Here is a 22,551-nt window from a genome sequence, read left to right on the forward strand (position 1 = left end):
GGCCTCTCAAAACAGCTCACGACATTGTCATTTTGGTGCTAGCCATACCTGTAGTTGCAGGACTGCACCATAAATGGAAGCCTACCATGGCACTGCCCTGGTCTCTGCAGAGACTTTGCTCACTCTCAAGGGGTATGTGTAAGACTTCACCTCCATGCAGAGAGAGCCACAGAGCCTGCAGCCTGATTCAGTCCCCAGAAGGATCCAGGGGTGTGAGGTTCTCTGGGAGTTAGGTGCTGATCTCCACAGACATGCACCCGCAGAAACTAAGGTTCTTCTTTGAGTGTCCCCGTGGGTGCTCCACATTAGGTGTCGGGCTCGCCCAGCGCCGCAGATCAGATCTTCCAAGCAGTTTCTGCCAGACTGCGCATGCACCGGTGCGCGCCGCTCCCTTGCGCGCTCCTGGCCACGTGTGCAATCCGGTCCCCGCCAGTTCCTCTTAACCGCCGTCGGCTGCAGACGGAATCCGACTAGCCTACAGCCAAGTTAGCGTATTCAATGGTTTTAACTGTTTTTCTTAAAAGTTTTCAAGTTCTTAGTCTATTGTTCAGTTAGCCAGTTGTTATTTTCAAAAAAAAAAACAAAAAAACAAGAAACAACAAGCGGGACGGCATTCAGTCCAGTCCTAGTAACAAGCAGAGCACCGGAGGCCAGGAGCCTAGGGCCATTAGCCCTCCTGCTGCGGCAGGCTATCGGAGAGGGGGAAAACAGCACAGAGAAGGTGCTAAGTACCCCATTAACAACTAAAAGACTCACCAACAATGTCCTCTTCAGGATTCAAGAAATGTGAGTCTTGCCAAGAGGCAATGCCAGCGTCTGATGGGCACAGTCACTGCATAAGGTGCCTTGGGGAGTCCCATGTCACGCAGAAATGCTCCTTCTGTGCAAAATTAACAGCCAGAGCAAGGAAGGACAGGGAAATGCGGCTTAAAATGCTGCTCTTCGACAAGGCCCTCCAGCCAGATGTGCCGGAGCGGCCGCAGCAGGAGGGACCCTCCGGGGCCCATAAAAGGAAAGCCGCCTCCCTCACCCCATCAGCGGAAAAAGGGAGGAAGGTCTCCCCAGCCCGATCTCTGCCGGCAGCAACAGCGAGCGGGACAGGAGGAGCACACAGCCCCCAGCCGCAGCAACAGCTGATCGGCGGCAGCACGGAGAGCCACGTGGAGGCGGCTCAGCCTCCAATAATCAAACAGCCGCCCCGCACCGCAGGCAGGGTGGTGGCTAAACAAGCGCCGGTACCGGCGGCACCGCAGGCAGCGGCACCGACCCCCGGGGAACCAGCGGTGCAGAGCGCACAGGCACGCAGCCTGCTGGCACCGGAGGACACCGCCTGTGCGGCACTGCCCATAAGCGTGCCAAGCACGGCGCGGACGGGGCCGAGATCCCCTGCACGTAAGGGGGCAGAGCCACCCCCTCAAGGGAGGGGGAAGGCTGCACACAAAACAAGGCACCACAGCCCCTCTCCAGACAGGGCTGCGGAGTTGCTTTCTCTCAGCCCTCTGCTCATGCTGCAGACTCCAACTAGAAGGCAGGGGTCCCCCCTAGCCTACCCGGAGCCCCCGTCTCCATTTTTACAACCAGCCTCGCCCTGGCTGGGACCACCTTCACCCTTCCTGGGGTTTGAGCCGCTGGAGTACTATCACAAATCGCTCTCACCAGTGTCGCAGGTCTCTCGACGATCTCGCTCCCCCAGACGCAGAGGGTATGCACCAAGGGAATGGTCCAGGTCACCTTCCCAAGAACAGTGCCCATGCTGCCATGGTCGCCCCTATCACGCAGGGCATAGACACCACCGGCAGTCTACCAGGGAAAGATCCCCCCAGACGGTCCCGTATCCCCAAGGGCAATCGCGAACGGGGACAGAGACTCAAATATCTCAGGGGGAACTGGTTATGGAACCCCGAGAGTTTCCCTTGCAAGCTTCCAGCGAGCGGATATACCATCACCAACAGGGACCGGAAGGGTCCAGAGAGGCGTATCCTAGTGGTTCCTCGCTCTCCTCCCCGGACGAGGCTATGGCCCTGGGGGACGTCCATCCTCCGGACGATCTCAAACAGTTTCAAGAGCTGTTTAAGAGGGTGGCCTTCACGCAAGGCATCCAGACAGCAGAGGTGCAAGAGAAACACCATAAGCTCCTCAAAAATCTGAGACCTCCGGCCTCCTCCAAAATAGCAATACCGCTTGATGAAGCAATCTTGGAATCCGCCACTATGATATGGCAGACCCCCGCGACTATTCCGCCTGTCCACAAGAGAGCGGATAAGAAATACTTCGTGCCGGCGAAGGGCATGGAGTTCCTGTTCAGCCACCCACAACCAAATTCCTTGGTGGTGGAGTCGTCGCAACAAAGATCAAAGACATCTCAATTCAAGACGGGGGAACAGACGACGATGCCAAGAAGCTAGAGCTGTTCAGCAGAAAGGTCTACTCCTCCTCCACTCTACTGTTGCGAATGGCAAATTACGCAGCGCATTTAGCGAACCATAATTTCGACAACTACACTAGGTTAACCTCCCTCATGGACTCGCTTCCAGAGGACAAGAAACGGGTGCTCAAGGCCATCGTGCAAGAAGGCTACGCGGCCTCGAGGACGGGAGTTCAGATTGCCCTGGATGTTGCGGACACAGCAGCAAGCTCCACAGCTACGGCAGTGATGATGCGAAGGGAGTCCTGGCTCCAGACTTCGGGTATACCGAGGGATCTGCAGGCAAAGATAGTCGATCTTCCCTTCGACTCGCAGAAGCTGTTTGCTGAATCAACTGACTTGGTCCTTCATTCCAGTAAAGACTCAAGAGCCACAGTTAGGACCCTGGGGATTTACACTCCTCCATACAGAAAGAAGAAGTACTACCCTCAACAAAGACGGTACCACTACCAGCAACAGCGTCCCCAGTACCACGGGTTACGAGCAAGGGCGACATCAACAGCACCAGCAGTACAGAACTCCCAGGTGACGTTCCCAACAGAGCCGTGCGTCCTCGGGGCAGGGCCAAAGGCCACAAGTTTGACACACAGATCCAGGGCTGCGCCATCACTACCATCGCGCAAGGTCATCCGAAGCGGTTATTCCACCATCGCCTCCAACCATTCTACGACCAGTGGCAAAGGATCACCACAGACAAGTGGGTGCTGGAGATCATAGCCACGGGGTACGCCATCCCCTTCCAGTGGCTCCCACCGCCACAACCTCCACCCAGGCCCCACCTCCAGGAGGCCTCCCACGTAGAGAGGCTCAAGCAGGAGGTAGACCATCTTATGCTCATAGGGGCAGTGGAAAGAGTGCCGGAGCAACTGCAAGGGAGAGGGTTCTACTCGAGGTACTTCCTCACGGAGAAAAAGACAGGAGGCTGGAGGCCCATCTTAGATCTTCGAGGCCTCAACCGGTACCTGCGCAAGCAACGCTTTCGGATGATCACAATCGCCTCCATCCTTACGGCACTAGACGATGGAGATTGGTTCGCAGCCCTCGACTTACAAGACGCGTATTTTCACATAACTATCCGTCCGGCTCACCGACGATTCCTCCGGTTCATGGTAGGCAAAGAATATTTTCAATACAAGGTCCTACCGTTTGGTCTCTCCTCGGCCCCCCGTCTTCACCAAGACCTTGGCAGTGGTGTCAGCCTACCTGCACAGACAAGGGGTATTTATATTCCCGTATCTGGACAACTGCCTACTCAAAGGGGCCTCGAAGGAGGAGGTACTACGCATGATACGCGTCACAGCAGGCACGTTCTCTTCGCTCAGCCTGGTTATCAATCTGGCAAAATCAAAGATAGACCCCACACAGGACATAGAGTTCATAGGGGCATGTATAAATTCTATTACAGCGAGAGCGTATCTACCAGAGACTCGCTTTCGGGCCATCGGCTCCCTCGTGCAAGTCATCACCTTCAGCCCTACGGTGCCGGTTCTGACGTGCTTACAGCTGCTGGGCCACATGGGAGCAGCGACGTTCGTAGTACAGAATGCCAGGTTACACATGCGCAGCATGCAGCACTGGCTGGCGAGCGTATACAAACCGGCAGCACACACCGTTCACAGGGTGGCGTCGCCCACAACAGAGGTGCGCAAATCCCTGCAATGGTGGGTAAACCCCAAGAACTTGCTAACAGGGGTACCCTTCCACCAACCACAAATATCGGTTTTTCTTACTACAGATGCCTCCCTCATAGGGTGGGGAGCACACATGGGCGAAGAGGTGATGCGAGGGCTGTGGTCCTCCACGGAGCAGTCACTGCACATAAATATACTGGAGCTCAGAGCAGTGTTCAACGCCTGCAGACACTTTCGAGACCATATACAAGGCAAAGTAGTCGGGATCAGTACAGACAATACCTCCACCATGTTTTATATAAATCGGCAAGGAGGAGCTCAGTCCCGTGCCTTATGTGCGGAAGCAGTCCGGTTGTGGAACTGGTGCATCGCCAACAATATAACCTTGAAAGCCTCGTACTTACCAGGCGCTCACAATGTGAAGGCAGACCAGCTGAACAGGCGTTTCGCACTCACACACGAGTGGCAGATCCGTCCCGATCTGCTACGACCGATTTTATACGCATGGGGCTTTCCCCAAATAGACCTGTTTGCCACTCAACACAACAAGAAGTGCCCACGATTCTGCTGCAGGGCAGGACTGGGACGGGGGTCACTGGGGGACGCATTCACGATCTCCTGAGGGGGCCCCCTGCTTTACACTTTTCCTCCCACAGTGCTGATCCACAAAGTCTTGCAGAAAGCCAGGAGGGACGGAGCCCGAATGATCCTGATAGTCCCAACGTGGGATCGACAGCAGTGGTTCCCCCTACTCCTGCGCATGTCGGACCATCCACCGATGCCCCTTCCGGTGGCGCGGGATCTGCTCACGCAAGCCCAGGGGTCCATAGTGCATCCGCACCCCCAAGGCCTGCGACTACAAGCGTGGTTAATCCATGGCTCAGCTCCCTAGAGAGCACATGTACGGAGGAAGTGCAACAAGTCCTAGAAAGTAGCAGGAGGGCTTCCACCAGGAAGACCTACAAGCAGAAATGGACTCGCTTCACGGCATGGTGTTCTACCAAACAGCTAGCCCCCCTTTCGGTGCCTATACCTATAATATTAGAGTATCTACTGGACCTCAAGAGAGGAGGACTCTCACTATCCTCGTTAAAGGTCCACCTTGCCGCCATTTCGGCGTTCAGACACGAAGAGGAAGGGCACACGGTGTTCGCCCATCCCATGGTTACCAGGTTCCTCAAAGGGTTGGTAAACCTATACCCCCCTCGGAAGCCGCTTCCACCTTCATGGAACTTGGACCTGGTGCTTAATGCGCTAACGGGACCACCGTTCGAGCCTTTGGCCACGGTTTCCCTCCGCCTCCTTACGATAAAGACGACCTTTCTTCTCGCAATCACGTCAGCTCGCAGGATGAGCGAGCTTGCGGCAGTTATGGCAACGCCACCCTGCACTGTTTTTTCCAAGGAGGCGGTAACCATACGGCTGCATCCAGCCTTTGTTCCTAAAGTTTCTTCTGAGTTTCATATTAACGAACCTATTGTTTTACCCTCGTTTTATCCAAAGCCTCATAACTCCAACGAAGAGGCGCGCCTACACCTCCTGGACGTGAGGAGGGCGCTAGCCTTCTATATAGACAGGACCAAGTCCTTCCGGAAAACGGATAGACTCTTAGTCTCTCTCGCTCCCAAATCGAAAGGAGAAGGTCTCTCTTCGCAGAGAATCTCGAAGCACATTGTATCCTGCATAAAAATGTGCTACGAACTCAAAAAGACTCTTTTACTGGCCACACCCAGGGCTCATTCCACTGGGGCGGTGGCGGCATCAACAGCCTTTTTCAAGGGCGTTGCGCTAAAAGACATTTGCAGAGCGGTGACCTGGTCATCCTATGACACCTTCGCCAAACATTACACCCTTCACAGGGTATTCCAAGAGGATACCCGTCTCTCAACAGCGGTCCTCTCGGGGACAAGCTGCACATAATCCGAATATCCACCTCCTATCTTGGGTTACTGCTGGGTAGTCACCTAATGTGGAGCACCCACGGGGACACTCGAAGAAGAAAGAAAGGTTACTCACCGTAGTAACTGTGGTTCTTTGAGGTGTGTCCCCGTGGGTGCTCCGATACCCGCCCATCCTCCCGGCTTCGGATCTCTGTTTAGTGTTTTGCAGGAGCATCCGAGGCTGTTGGTCAAGGAACTGGCGGGGACCGGATCGCGCACGTGGCCAGGAGCACGCAAGGGAGCGGCGTGCACCGGCGCATGCACGGTCCAGCAGAAACTGCTTGGAAGATCTGATCTGCGGCGCCAGGCGAGCCCAACACCTAATGTGGAGCACCCACGGGGACGCATCTCGAAGAACCACTGTTACTACGGTGAGTAACCTTTCTTTATACTCTGGACTGGTTGTCACCAAGATCTGAGTGCCATCTGCAGGACAGGTCACTGGCACCCTGGCACCATTCCCTGTGTTGGTACCCCTCCCCAACACTCCACAGCATGTTTTTGAGGAATGCAGGGATATCAGCACTCCCATTCTACATCGCAACTTCACTCTACTGGCGGTTGGCACCCGCTCCCATGACCGCTCTCATGCCTGCTAAGAATCAGCCTGTCACCGACGTCTGCACATCAGGTCTCCTGGAAGTCAGTATTCTCCAGGGGAATTCTCCATTCATGCCACTTCAGTGTCCCAGGCCTCTGCGTCTTTCAATGCACGGTACCACACCAAAACCAGCCCTCGCTCCTATTCTCCCAGCACAGCATGCTCCATCAGGCCTCACTGCCTCCAGCTCAGGTATCCCTCCTTGCCCCCACCCCATTCCTTCAATACCACACGTGGGTGGCCAGACATCTCAGTGGAACCCATGGGGGTTTCCCGAGCAGTCCTAAGTACTGAGATTTGTAGCCAGTTCATCAGTGGCATGGTATCCTCCACTAAATGCCCTCTGGCAGTGGATGTTTCAAGACAGAACAGGAGTTAGAGGCCCAGCCTTCTACTTCCGTGCTCCCTGAAGAGGCCTCCCTGGTGCAGGCTTCCTCCTCCTCCTCCTCTCCTGATGAAGCCGTCATGGGCCCCCCTCCAGTGGTTCTCCTGGACAATGCATGGGCTCATTAGGAGTTTCTTAAGAGGATGCCACGACTCTGAATCTTCAGGGTCTGAAAGAAGCCGAAGATATCCTTTTTGGATTGTTTGTGGCTATTGTTTTGGCTAAGAGAGTCTCCGAGCTGCGTGCCTTAACTTCAGACCCCCTTACGCTGCCTTCTTTAAAGACAAGGTCCAGCTGTGACCACACCCTGCCACAGTCTCAGCCTTCCATTTGAAAGATGTTTTCCTCATGCTCTTTTCCCCAAAACCTCATTTTACCAGCAAAGAGAGGTGACCGCATGTCCTGGACATCTGCGGGACCCTCACTTTTACATTAACAGAACAAAAATATATATTGCAAAGGGAAAATCTTGCTGCGCTGGTGCATGCAGTGAGCATGTGCACCTATGTTGAATAGATGTGAGCAACACATCTTGAAGAACACCAGTTACAGACACAGGTAACTGTCTTTCCTCAGTGTCCAGTGAAAGTTCAACAAGAAGTAATGGGCTTAGTCTGCAGCAAGGGAGATTTAGGTTAGATATAGGCGAAATATTTGTAGCTATAAGAGTACATAAACTCTGGAAAAGGCTTCTAAGGGGTATTGTGGAATCCCCATCACTAGATGTTTTCAGGAAGAGGTTGGACAAATATGTGTCAGGCCTTGTCTTGGTTTATGTGCCCCTGCCTCAGCACAGAGGGCTGGACATGATGACACCTTGAGACTCCTTCCACCCCTACATTTCTATTATTTGAGCAATAAGGATACACACAAAAATGTAGACTCCTGGAAAAAAAAGGAGAGCAAAACTTGTACATTAAACCAAATATTGCTGTTTTGTTTTGCTTTGTTTTAACAGGATTTCAGAAACCCATACTGCATGGCCTTTGTTCATTTGGTTTTGCTACAAGGCATGTTTTGAAGCACTTTGCAAATAACGATGTGACCAGATTCAAGTCCATTAAGGTCAGTTCTTGGCACTTAGTTTCTCTTCCCTGATTATTCATCTGTTAAAGAGTGGTTTCTATTAATTACATTTCCTAAGGTGGAAAAGGACTTTGGATTTGTCCATGCAACTTTATATTAAATCTATCACAACAGATTACTCATTCTGCTTTTACTTAATACGCTACTTTAATGGCTATTGCTAGCATGTTTCAATGAACAATGCTAGGTAATCTGCTTTGAAATTACTTGTTTTCTGAACAGTTTTTCTATTTCAATTAATTTTATGCTTTACATTGCCTATTTACTACTGTTGAACACTTGTATTTAAAAATATATAACGCATTCTGACCCCTTGTTTTGCAGGTCCGTTTTGCCAAACCGGTGTTTCCAGGACAAACTCTGCAAACAGAGATATGGAAGGAGGGAAACAGAATTCATCTTCAAACCAAGGTTAGAACAGGCTCTGAGCTTCAGAAAAAGGTGGTAAAAGTGGGGGTTTTTTTCTCCACTCGTCCTCTTCTCCCCCATTTGGGTGGAATAAAGCAGTTGGTGAAGAAAGGAAGCCTTTATGACTTGATTACCTTTCTCCATCTAATACTAATAGTTTTCTGCAGTTATCAAGATTGCATATGCAATTGCCTGAAATACTCTTGTGTATCAGAACTCCTTTTAATTAGTGGATTTTTATAACATTGTACTAATTTTGTAAATATTGATTTTTGATTTTATGTATGTTTACTACTACTACTACTTAACCCTTTGTATTCCTCATGGAGCATAGGTCATCTACAAGTCTACTCCACCTCACTTTGTCTTGGGACAAAACTTCTGACTGGCTCAAGAAGTACCTCAGTTGTTGTCCTTGAATCTCAGTAGACCTTCTCCACGTTGTGCGAGGTCTTCCTCTTTTGTGTTTCTCTTGCAAGTTCCACGTGAGAGCTTGACGGACTATGCTGGATGATGGCATTCTGAGAGTACGGCCTAGCCATCGCCACTTTCTTCTCTTGATTTCAATGTCAATTTGTTCTTCTCTTGCTCTGTTCCAAAGCTCCTCATTTGTGGCAAAGTCTTGCCATTTGAGATGAAGGCTGTTCCTCAGGCATCTGTTTATGAATGTCTGTAGCTTGTGATATGAAGACTTTTTAGTATGCCAGGTCTTGCATCCATACAAGAGCACATTCTTCACATTTGTGTTGAAGATCTGCAGTTTTGTCTTCAGAGATATTATTTGTGAACTCCATATGGGATGAAGAGTCTTGAATGCAGGTGTTGCTTTCCTTATCCTGGCATTGATATCTTTATCTGTTGCTCCATCTATGCCCATAATACTCCCCAAGTAGGTGAACTGCTCCACGTCTTCCAGGTGGTGATGTTGGAATGGTTGATCCTCATTGTCTTGGTCTTTCCCATGTTCATGCTCAATCCAGTTGTTGAGGCAGTTTTGTCTGGTGTTGTGACCTTTTCTTTCATGCTTTCATGTTGGTGTGAAAACAGCGACATCCTCAGCAAAATCAATGTCCTCTAGCTGTTTGAAAAGTGTCCCTTGTATGCCTCGTTCATGGCCTTCTGTAGTCCTGTTCATAATCCAGTTGATTGTGATCAAGAACAGGAATGGTGACGACAATAGGCACCCTTGACACACTCCCAACAGTATGCTGAGGGATACTGTAAAGACATTTTTGTGAACAACCTGGCATGTTCAAGGTTCATATGTTGAACACATCAAGTTAATGATTTTGGATGGGATGCCATGGTGTTGCAGCAGTTCCCAGAAAGTGTGTCTATTAGCACTATCAAAGGCTTTTTGAAAGTCTGTGAAGGTTACATACAGGTGGGAGTTCCACTCGAGTGATTTTTCTATGATCACTCTGAGAGTTGCTATTTAGTCACTACAGGATCTCTTTCTTCAGAAGCTGGCCTGTTCTTCCCTTAGATATCAATTTCAGTTTTCATTCTCTCTAAGAGAATCCTGTTGAACACTTTTCCTGGACTAGACAGGAATGTGATGCCCCTCCAGTTCTTGTATTCCTTCAAGTTGTCTGTCTTTGGAAGGTGGATAAAGTAACCGTATTCCCAGTCTTGTGAGATCTCTTAAGTATCCCACATTTTCCCAAATAGATTGTATATCTCGTTGACTGATGTCTCACTACCTGCCTGGATTGCTTCTGTGGGGATGTTGTTTGGACCAGGTGCCTTTCTGCTTTTCAGATGGGCAGTGACTTTTCTGATTTACTTTTTTGTAGGTCTGCTGCTGTTAATTTGCAGAAGTATATTTGCAGTTGATAACTTGGGAAGTTCCATGTGGGCAGGGCAGTTCAGTAGCTGTTCCAAGTGTTCCTTCCATCTATTGAGCTGCTCACTTGGGTTTGTTAGCACAAGCTCCTCCTTATCCTGTACTGGCTGATCCACGGTATGCTGTGACCCAGCTAGCTTCTGTGTGATGTTATAGAGCTCTTTCAAGTTTCTCTGTCTTGCAGCTTGTTGTACAAGGTTTTCCACAATGTTCTTCCTGTTCCATTTTACAGCCTTTTTAACTCCTGTATTGGCTTCTGCATACAATCACTGAGCTTCTACCTTATCTGCTCTTGTTTTGCTGTTGTCAACTGCTGCTTTTCTGTCCTTTTTCATTTCTTCACTTTTCTCAGTGGTTCTGCTGTGATCCATTCTTTGTGGAGCCTTGTCCTCTCTCCTAATGTATTATCGCATGTTTCTTTCCAAGCAGTTTTGGTGTGTTCTCAAATTTGTTCCATGGTATCGTCTCTCGGCATGAGGTTTGCCAGAAGTACATATCTGTTGGACAGCTCCATTTGGAAACCAACCCTTGTCTCTAAATCCTTCAGCTGCTCCATGCTGAATCTCAATCCCAGCTTTGTCACTGTTGTGGTGTACCTCTTGAGCTTGAACTTGAGTTTTACCGTGACCAAATGCTGGTCTGAACCTACATCTGCCCCTCTTCTAGTGCAGATGTCCTGCATACATCATCTGAGAGAACTGCTGACACAAATGTGATCAATTTGTTTTTCTGACTGGTGATCCGATGAAACCCAAGTGACTTTATGTATTTGAGAGGAGAAATGTGAAAACTGCATTTGCTTTACTTCTGTGCCTCTGTCTTAGGCTTCTCAACACACAAACTTGAACATGTCTAGCTGAACTGGTGCAAACCCATATGTAGATAGTTTCTTAGTTTTGGTATAGCTTAAACCCATACCAAAGGATTTTTCTACTTTAAAATTAATTGTAAATGAACTTGGTTTAAACTAATATAGGAGTATTCACATAACCTTGTGTGCCAGTCGAACTAAATCAATTTAAGATCTCACCATCAATTAACCTAGTACCACTATGTGCATGGACAATACCCTAGATGAGAGAGACTGTTTCATATTTACAGTTGTTCCATGGCTGATTTCATCAACACAGTAAATGAAATTGTCTTATTTCTTGTGTGTTTCTGCCACTTAACATTACAGCCTTTTATTTTATGTGAAGTACATTTTGTAATGTTGCGTGACACCACCAGAAGTATAGCTGTGGCAGCTCCAGTTTCAAGCTTCACATTCTAAAAGTCATCTCTGTTACTTGCTTAGATTCACTAGGAACACACAAAGACCAAAGGTAGAGACACGTACATTCACCAGCGCAAGGTTTAGTCTGTTTTTTAATGTAATAAAGGTTACAATTAAAGTTATTAAATCATATAGAAATTCTATACAGACCTATGCACCAGTTTTTGTGTCAGCTTGTCTGTTACTTGGCTCGGTATTTAGAGGAATTATCTTACAATTTTACAGTCCTACAAATTAACATACAATTAGTGAATAATAACTACAATCATTGGCAACAACATCTTCAAGTTTCTCTCTCCCTGGACCTGTTGTGCCTGAGTCAATTGCTGTCTTTCTGTCCTGCCATCTCGTTTTATCAGGCAGTATAGATTTGTTTTTCTTTCTCTGCCCCTTGAGCATCTCACAAGGGGAAGAAATGACGTAATAGTAAACTAATTTATCTGACATCAAGGCCGTGTCTACACTAGCCCCAAACTTCGAAATGGCCATTTCAAAGTTTACTAATGAAGCGCTGAAATACATATTCAGCGCCTCATTAGCGTGCAGGCGGCCGCGGCACTTTGAAATTGACGCAGCTCATCCCAACGGGGCTCCTTTTCGAAAGGACCCCACCTACTTCGAAGTCCCCTTATTCCCATCTGCTCATAGGAATAAGGGGACTTCAGAGTAGGCGGGGTCCTTTCGAAAAGGAGCCCCGTCGGGATGAGCCGCGGGTGTAGACGTAGCCCAAATGTTTGCTTGCTGTGGGTGTCAACTGTGGATTTCTTGTAGTTTCTCTGTAGTTTCCATATTTTATTTTAAAAAGAATAAACTGTTTAGTAAATTTAGGTTTTTGGTGCTTAGGTTGGGAGTCTTTGGATGTCTTTAATAAAGTACTGTAACAATCATAATGACCAGAATACGCCCAGCACTAGGGAATATGACTCTCTCAACTTATTCAAGACTCTTATGTTCTGACCAGCAGATGGGTTTATCTAAAAGGGGTACAGAACTCCTGGGGAAGAGAAAAGGAGCCATGCATACATTTTGTTCACACATGTGCACACATGGAATAAAGCTCATAAGCTTTCAGGAACAACAAACAGTTGACATATCAGTTGCATTACCTCGCCTATAATTATTTTCAAAAGCTTCAGTATCAAATACTAATTCATTAGTCCTCACCTAGACACAAATGCAAATTTTAATACGTTCTAATGCATTGTATATAAGTCATACAGTTACAGGTTTTATAAACCATCATTTACTTAATATTGGATTTATTAAGTAAACTGCATGGAAACAGTCCTGGTCAGGATTTCTGATTACTAGGTCAAATGAAGTACATTTGCCTTCTGTTGCCTGAATATTTACGTTTTTTGCTTAGTTTCTCTTACCTGTTACTTTATATACCAGAGGTAGGTAAGATACTTCCCAGCATAAATGCACTTAGTCCCCATTCCAAAGTGTGTATGCCATCACATAGAAATCAGGGAAGGGGGAAAAAAAACCCACATATTCCAAAAGATGGAATCTTTCAATAAGATTCTGCAAAACAAAAAAACAGTCAAGTAGCACTTCAAAGACTAGCAAAATAAATTATTAGGTGATGAGGTTTTTGTGGGATAGACCCACTTCTGATGGCTAGGATCTGAAGAAGTGGGTCTGTCCCACAAAACCTCATCATCTAATAAATTATTTTGTTAGTCTTTGAAGTGCTACTTGACTGCTTTTTTGTTTTGATGGAATACAGACTGACAGCTACCTCTCTGTCACTATTTAAGATTCTGCAGTTACTCAACAACAAAAGCTTTACACAACATTTTTTTAAAAATAATTTGTATACAAAGTATTTAATCAATATCTGCTCTTTAAAAAAGAATTGTTCAATTGGAATTCATTCCTTATGGGGAAAAAGAGTAAAAAGGTGTTTGAGGTAATGCACCTATACCCCTGGGTATAATTTAACAACAAGGAATCCATTTTTCTGCTGCTTACAATATTTTATTTCTTCCCTCTTGCTGTCTTAAAGAGCTACAAAAGACAAGGGAGCGGTGATATTGACTGCATATCACATGTTGCCAAAGGCATATATGCATAAAATAAATAAATGGAAAAACAGAGCAAGATCGATTCTCTTTGAGCTATTTCAGGACTTGCATATGAACACATTTGGTTCTTGATAAGCTGGGATGTGAATCTGGCCATCCCTGTGGAGCCAGATGATATGCATTGACAATTTGCTAATGCCTTTTGATCTAGTCCTCTTTGAAGCAGGGGTAGATCAAAGTGCATCAGTGAAGTGTTAATGTGAATCAGTGGTGTCAGCAGAGACATTTACTCTATGAATTAACATCCCATCTTGCTGTGAACTAATTATTTACATAAACAAGTATCTTTCACCTTGATTACTGTTTTTGGTTCTCTGTGCCTTAAATATATTGAGTCTGTTTTGGTATGGCTATGGTCTGAAGAAGTGGGTCTGTCCCACAAAAGCTGATCACCTAATAAATTATTTTGTTAGTCTTTAAAGTTCTAATGGACTGCTTTTTTGTTTTGAAAGCATCGTTCACTGTCATTTGTAACCACAGAAGGACATTTTCAAATAGAAATTTTTAAGCTTAGGGTGTCTTTGGTAGAAGAAAAATACCTTTCCACATCCAAAAAAGTAAAACTTAAGAATTCCTTAGCAAAAGATAATTAAATAGCTATAGCCGTGTTTGTGACATACTGTATTAACATGCCCATAGTACTCATCTGAACAAATAGTTTATTTGTAGCTAGCATGTGTAATAAGCCTTCCAGCGCTGAAGCTGCATACTTGAAATAATTTGAAAAGGCAGTTGAAGAGTTAGTGTTCTCTGTTGGATACAGCACTGGACTGGGACTCAAAAGACATATCTGGGACCAATTCCAAGCTCTGCCACTGCCTATTAGTAACCCTGAGGATGTTTTAGCCCATCTGTGCCTCAATTTCCCTCTATGTGCAAGGGGGAGATAAGCCTTATCTTTTTAAAGTACTTTGAGATATACTGATGAAAAGTGCTATATGAAAGCTATCTTTGGTCATGCTACTGTGATCCTATCCAGAAAAATCCGTAGTACTTGGTTTTAATAGGAAAAAAAAACATATTTGGGCATTGGTTTTATGCATTGAGGTAAACATAATTGTTCTGTTTTAGGACTGTAAAAGCAATACTTTATTCCTCTTTGTTTTTCTTTTTGGAGCTTTTTAAGTTTTGTGGTTTTATGTGTGATGTAAGACATTAAGAAGGTTGCTTGATTACTTTAAAATGTAGCAGTTTTGCTTATTGTTACTTTTGTTTCTTCAACGATCCCCTGAGAATATCAGTTTTCTTTTAACAGGTCAAAGAGACTGGAGACGTTGCCATTACAGGAGCATATGTAGATCTGACATCAGCCCTTGATAAACCTTCAACTAAAGAGCCCATTAAGGTAAGTGAAAAACACTCCAGTGGTTCCTCTTGTGGAGAAGCTGACTTAAGCTTTACAGCCTTTAAAGAATGTGAAAAATATTGGAATTTTTTAGCAGTCTCACAAATGACTGTCGAATGAGTAAACAAATGCAGTAGCTCACAGGTAAAAGTTACTCTTCTTCAAGTGCTTGCTCATGTGGATTTCAGTGTAGGTCTGTCACACTTGCCTGCACTACCGGAGATTTTTGTCTTAGTGGTATCCAACAGTCAGTCAGCAGGCTTAGACCTCAATGGTTCTGCCCTACTTGCTACAATAATAACAGTCCAAGTTAGACTAGGACTTCAGCTTCTCACCGTAGAGGGGTGACTCAGCCTTGACCCGCAAGACCAGTGGGATGTCTACAGTTGCACCATGGCAGTAGGGACAGCGGCCCTACTGAAGCCTCTGGGGCATGCCTGTAATGTGGGCCTCATGACACCATTGGCCACCTTGGACAAAATGCCTCAGGCACTGCCAGCACCGAATGTAGAACACAGTACTGAATCTGATGTGGGGACAGCACAGAATGCTCCAACCCCTAAGAAGCTGTCCCTGGAGAGGGAATGGAGCCTGCTCTTTGCCCTGCTTAGTATAATCTTTGTCATCTCTGGTTTAAGTAGTGTCGGGTCCCTCCCAAATAGGCAATTCCCCTGGCAGCTCCAAGGAGCAAGTGGCACTCCTTACAAGGGTGGCTACCAGTTTGAACTTTTAAAAATAAGAACATAAGAATGGCCCTACTGGGTCAGACCATCTAGCTGGGTTTTAAACCCTGTTATAGTCCTAGCCTTCACAGACTCCTCTGGCAAGGAGCTCCACACATTGTATGCTGTTTGAAGAATTTTTTTACTTGTTTTAAACCTGGTGCCCATTACTTTAATTTGGTGTCCTCTAGTTCTTATATTATAGAAACAAGTAAATGTTTTCCTTATTCACTATCTGCACACCGCTCACGGTTTTATATACCTCTATCATATCCCCCCTTAGTCTCTTCTTTCTAAGCTGTAAAGTCCTAGTCACTTTAATCTCTCTTCATACAGGACCCGTTCCAAACCCTAATCATTTTAGTTGCCCTGGTCTGAACCTTTTCTAATGCCAGTATATCTTTTTTGAGATGAGACCACATCGGCATGGGGTGTTTGAGATGTGGGCGTACCATGGTTTTGTACAAGGGTAATAAGATATTCTCCACCTTATTCTCTATCCCTTTTTTAATGATTCTTAACATCCTGTTTGATTTTTTTGACTGCCATTGTGCCCTGCACGGGTGTTTTGAGAGAACTATCTACGATGACCCCAAGTTCTCTTTCCTGATCAGTGGTAGCTAAATTAGCCCCCATCATATTGTATGTGTAGTTGGGGTTATTATTTCCAGTGTGCATTACTTTTAGGTTTATTCACATAAAATTTCATTTGCCATTGTGTTGCCCGGTCACTTTGTGAGATCTTTAAGTTCTTCACAGTCTGCTTTGGTCTTAACTATCTTGAGTGTAGTTGAGTATAACCTGCAAACTTTGCCACCTCACAGTTTATCCTTTTCTGCAGATCATTTATGATTAAATTGAATAGGATTGGTCTTCGGATTGACCCTGGGGGAACACCACTAGTCACCTACCGATCTTCATTCTGAAAACTTACCATTTATTCCTACCCTTTATTTCCTGCCCTTTAACCAATTCTCTAGTCCATGAAAAGATCTTCTCTCTTATACCATGATGACATAATCTGCACAAGAGCCTTTGGTGAGGGTCCTTGTCGAAGGCTTTCTGGAAATCTAAGTACACTATATCTACTGGATCTCCCTTGTCCACATCTTTGTTGACCCCTTCAAAGAACTCTAGTAGATTAGTAAGACATGATTTCCCTTTAAGAAAAATGTTGATTTTTTTTTTTTTGCTCAACAAATTATGTTCTTCTGTGTGTCTGACAATTTTATTCTTTACTATTGTTTCAACTAATTTGCCTGGTACTGATTATTGTCTGTAATTGCCAGGATCACCTCTCAAGCCCTTTTATAATATTGATGTTAGGTTAGCTATTTTTCGGTCACTGGGTACAGAAGCTGATTTAAAGCATAGGTTACAAACGACAATAGTTTTGCAATTTCACATTTGAGTTCTTTCAGAACTCTTCAGTTAGTGCCCTCAGTTCCTGTTGACAACTTATTGTTCTTAAGTTTATCAGTTAGTTCCAAAACTATCTCTAATGACACCGCAATCTTGAGCAATTCCTCAGATTTGTCACCTACAAAGGATGTCTTAGGTTTGATAATCTCCCTAACATTGTCAGCCCTGAAGACTGAAGCGAAGAATTCATTTGGTTTCTCTGCAATGACTTGATTGTCTTTGAGTGCTCCTTTGTATCTTGATCATTCAGGGGCCCAACTGATTGTTTCGCAGGTTTCCTACTTCTCGTGTACTTAAAAACATTTTGTTGTTGATTTTTTTGATGAGTTTGTGGAGGAGTCTGAACTCTTAAATGTTATAGCCTCCTCCATCCTAGTCCAGGATGTTTTCCTTGTCAACCCGTGATCCTTAAGATTGTCAAATCGCTGTGACAGACACCCTCTTCCTTTCCACTTAGGCTATGTCTACACTAGCCCCAAACTTTGAAATGGCCATTTACATGGCCATTTCAAAGTTTACTAATGAAGCACTGAAATACATATTCAGCGCCTCATTAGCATGCGGGTGGCCGCGACACTTCGAAATTGACACGGCTTGCCCCGACAGGGCTCCTTTTCAAAAGGACCCCGCCTACTTCGAAGTCCCCTTATTCCCATCTGCTCATTGGAATAAGGGGACTTTGAAGTAGGCGGGGTCCTTTTGAAAAGGAGCCTGGTTGGGACGAGCTGCGCAGCAGCGAGCCGCGTCAATTTCGAAGTGCTGCGGCTGCCCGCATGCTAATGAGGCACTGAATATGTATTTCAGCGCTTCATTAGTAAACTTCGAAATGGCCATTTGCATGGCCACTTCGAAGTTTGAGGCTAGTGTAGACACAGCCATATGTCCTGTTTCCATTAGTGGTTTTCCTTGATGATGATCCTGGATTACTCCAGACTGTATTCAGTGCTACTCTTATTGAACAGTTTGTTTCCATTTGTCTGCCTCACATTACCATCTTATCACCCCACATCATCCCTATTCACGTCCATATTTGCAACCCACATACCCCTGGAAATTGTATACCATCAGCAAAAATCACTTTGGAATGTAAGCCACTGTAGACAATGCTAGGTTTTCTTTAAGTTAGGTAGGTTTGCTTTTTTGTGTAGTTGTCTCTGAAAAAGTACAGTCATTTGAGTCCTTTTGTCAGATTTGGCTTTTATATGTAACAAATAATGCATATCTAGTCCTAACATATATTACAAGTACGGTAAGATGTGTTAGGTTTAACATTTGAAGTCCATAGCAATGATGTTCTACTTTGTATTTCATGACCAAATATTGCTGGAGTTCCACTATTGCAGATATTATATGCAAGAATGACATGAAAAAAATACTAAAGCTACCAAGTCAAACACTCCAAAGCTAGAAAAATGCAATAATTAAGCTTGTCTGTATCCTCTCTGTGGTCTCATTTCTGTTGCCCAGTGGCACCCCAATTGCTGTGGGGAGCAGTTGCAGGGAAAATTTTCTTATATTCTGTAGTCAGGGTTAGGTCATGTCCAGTACAGATGAAATGATGTATAGAGAACTTATCTGTCAAATTCCTAACACACACTAAGCAATGTCTGCAAACTGATTTTCAGAGGCTTGTGCCTTGCCTAAATTGTCAAGGGGTTGACAAAAGGCAAAGCTCTTATATCAGAGGAATAAATGTGCCAAATTTGTAGTACAGTGCTTCTGACCATGTTAGGTGCTCGAGCTTCACTGACACATTTTTGAGAATTTTTAACCTGGGAAAGACAACTTATCTTTCTCTAATCTTGTTCTTAAGAAATGCCTGAAGCGTTTTTGCTGAAAATATCCAGAATATTTCAGCCATTATGGAAAACTTCAGCCTGATTGGTTGAAGCCTGGAAAACTTAAGCAACTGAAAAAAGATAATAAAATGCGTAAAGCATTCTGAATTCTAGGCAATGATCATTGCAACATATATAATATTGTGTGTGCTGTATACATCTAGGCACCATATGGTGAATAAAAGATACCATGGTACCTTTAACTCTGCCTGGTCTGTTGGATGAAATGTAGTAGATAAAAATGTTAATATGGGAGCAACTTCATAAAATGTAAAACCATGTACAGTAAACTTTCATATCCGACAGCTCTGGGATATTCAAGTATTCTGAACAAAAGAGAGGTATATCTAACAATGCATAACACTAAAGAAAAACAAGATTAGGTATTAAGAAGCAAACAAATATATGCAGAATACTTTATATCCGAACAGCCGTAGTATTGTATATTGTAAACTTAGTGTATTTGCTGTATTTATTTGTATTTACTTTCACTGTACAGTAAGTATGGAAAACGCAACTAAAATTGACTTAGATAAATTGCTGGCTCTTTGAGAGTTCTAGATGATAGAATGCTGGATATGAAATTGTTTACTGTAGGTTTTTAAAAGCATGAAAGATTTAAAAAAAGGCTTACTCTATGCAAAGTGTAAATATTCTCAAGTTTTAGATACATGATAGCTTAAATTTACCATTAATCAGCGTGAGACACCAGAAAACACTGTTTTATCTTTGGAGCCCTACCAAATTCACAGCCATGCAGAACACACAATGAACTGTGAATTCCAGTGTCCTCCCATGAAATCTGGCCTTTTGTGTGCTTTTATACCGTACTATACAGAATTCATGGGGGAGATAAGTGTTTCTCAAACTGGGACTCCTGACCCAAAAGGGATTTGCAGGGGGATCACAAGGTTATTTTCGGAGGGTCATAGTGTTGTCACACTTATTTCTGTGCTGCCTTCAGAGCTGGGCATCTGGTGAGCAGTGATTATAATGTTGGCTTCACCCCACCAGCAGCAGTGCAGAAATAAGGCCGCCAATACCATACCATTCCTATTTTTGGCTTCCGCTGCTGATGGCAGTTTCTTTGCCTTCACATCTGGACTCCCAGCAGGCAGCCACCACTCTCCAGCTGTCCAGCACTGAAGGCAGCACTGCTGCCAACAGCTGCCTAGAAATAAGGGCAGAATTGCTGTAATTCCATGCCTACAGTACCCTTGCAATCGTAACGCTTCCTTTTTTGGGTCAGGACCTCTACAATTACAACACTGTAAAATTTCCAATTTAAATATCTGAAATCATGAATTTTACCATTTTTAAAATCCTGTAATGGTGAATTTGGTGAAATTAGATCATGAATTTAGTTGGGCCCTATTCAGGTTATACCTTTGACTGTCTGAGGCAAAATGAAGACACAGAAACCTTACAAATCAATCTATTTTTAAGTTATTTTTCAAATGAAGCAGCCTACTTTTTTGATGACACCACATTCCATAACTTGTTATATGCAGTGCCTTTTGAGGGAAGGGTGGCATGATTACACTTCACATAAATTAAAAGCAATTTGTAAGGCTATAAATTACCCTGAAGGAGTAACATATTTTAAATTACAAAGATAAATCAGAAGAACTGTAACGGTAACTTGTGAAATAGCTGTCAGGAGGGATTCTTTTCAAGTAGATTTTACTGTCTAATGTAAACATGCTGGTGGTGGTGTTGTGTGTGGAGGGACGCATGCCTATTATGTTTCGTTCACGGAGCAGAAGAGATACTTCAGGGTCCTGTGTGTGAACAATAGGTACATTTTTATTGTATTTTTAACATAGTTTTCCCTTTGAAAGTTTTCTGTGCTTTTATTTTACAGGCTTCAGGTCTACAGAGTGACCTTGTGTTTGAAGAAATTCGTCGCCGCATTAAAGAGGTTGGAAATCAGCTGGTGAAGAAAGTAAATGCTGTATTTCAGTGGGACATCACTAAAGATGGACAGCCTGCAGCACAGTGGAGTAAGTCATAGGTTTCTTTAACTTACATAATGCCTTGAAGCATTTCTGTAACCTCGAGGTAAGCCATGCTATTTTAAAGGTAAGCAGAAGTAATAGATGGGAGTACTCATTAGGGCTCGAAAATTCAAATATATATTGTACAAGTGACAAGGTTTTATGAATGGCTGAGGTAATATTACATAAGAGTAGTTAACTAATTTTTTTAGAAAGATTACTATGTATCTTGCCTATTTGGGAGTACACAGAGACAAACAGTCTCTAAAAATTTGTCCTCCATGTTTTCATTCTTGTATTTTCTTCAGAACAATGTGCTGCCTTTACCAAATCTTTCCTATTCAGAATCTGTCAGAGTAATGTTTGCTGAAGTCTTATATTTTATTACCTCTTCTGAAGAAAATGTCTATATTGCTGTATGGAAGCCAAAACACTTGGTTGCAACAACTTTGTGCCTTGATAAGTTCAAGTTGGGCAGTTAGACAAGGAAAATCTGTTTTTACAGAGCTTTTCACTGCATTTTTGATTTTTCTTGACTTTATTTTGAGGACTCATGTTCTGTTTTTAAGGATACATTTTCCTGTAAAATGTAAAATCTATTTCGTACTCAGGTGAATGAATGTGGTCTACCTATGGAACTATTGGTTAGTTTGCCTCCTTGTCTAAATGGTCTGCTAGAGGCATACACAATTTTGTCCACAAACCCCAGCCTCGCTATTTCACATAATTTCCATAAAATTAAGTAGATTGTAATCTCCCTCACTTTTTTTAATGCGGATCTGTATCTCCTGGAGCCAGTGATCCTCAGCTTGTAAAGATTTATCTGAATTGTCCTGGATACTTGGAGCAAGACAGAAACTTGCACAGTGGACACTGCAGTTTCTGGAAGCTCTTCCTCCTCAAGTTGAGGGAGGCTGGTAGGCTATGGGCTGTGATTGGTCATTGAGCTACTTAATCCCATATCACCATTTTTAGCCAAGAATAATTCCAGGAGGCTTTAAGAATCCTCCACAAATCAGCTATTTCTCTGAATTACTTAAGAAACTGCTGTTCTTTGATTTACAGGGAAAAAGGTATAGTTACTTCTGTCATTTCTCTTCCGGGTTCTTCTCAATAGTGCTTAGTCCTGACTCAGTGCAGGGGACCAGCCTAGATAACCCCTTGAGGTCCCTTCTGTTGCTACATTTCTATGCCTCCATATGTGCGACTCTTGATCATGGCTCCAATCTCTAACAATTTCCTAGTTTTGCACACATATATTAATTCAGTGAAATCATAGTTGTGATTCAGAATAGCAACACAAGATTTAAAAGCAATGCTTTACTAATGCACTGGTGTACTTGAAGGATAACTATTAAAACTGCCAGTGCCACCAAAATACTTCACAGTGAAGCCTGTTTGAGTTACAATATTTACATATTCTAAGTAGAGCTTTTTAGGGGCCTGTTGTTAAAATCTCTGAAATTTTCATCTGTGCTGAGCATGCTTCCAGGATCCCCAGGTTGTGACTTTCCAGAGAGCAACAGCCACTTACACCAG

The 22,551-nt window shown here is 44.4% G+C and overlaps 1 protein-coding gene across 1 annotated transcript in view; it reads left to right on the forward strand.

The window, feature by feature from the left end:
- Positions 1 to 22,551, forward strand: part of HSD17B4 (hydroxysteroid 17-beta dehydrogenase 4) — a 123,569-nt gene that overhangs the window by 84,620 nt on the left and 16,398 nt on the right. Inside the window, exons 19-22 of the mRNA XM_074994996.1 lie at positions 7,941 to 8,047; positions 8,393 to 8,479; positions 14,944 to 15,033; positions 20,880 to 21,018. Of these exons, the coding sequence (XP_074851097.1) occupies positions 7,941 to 8,047; positions 8,393 to 8,479; positions 14,944 to 15,033; positions 20,880 to 21,018 (423 nt within the window). The remainder of the gene's footprint in view (positions 1 to 7,940; positions 8,048 to 8,392; positions 8,480 to 14,943; positions 15,034 to 20,879; positions 21,019 to 22,551) is intronic.

The sequence above is a fragment of the Carettochelys insculpta genome, chromosome 5 (assembly GCF_033958435.1).
Source record: "Carettochelys insculpta isolate YL-2023 chromosome 5, ASM3395843v1, whole genome shotgun sequence".
NCBI classification, from domain to species: Eukaryota; Metazoa; Chordata; order Testudines; family Carettochelyidae; genus Carettochelys; species Carettochelys insculpta.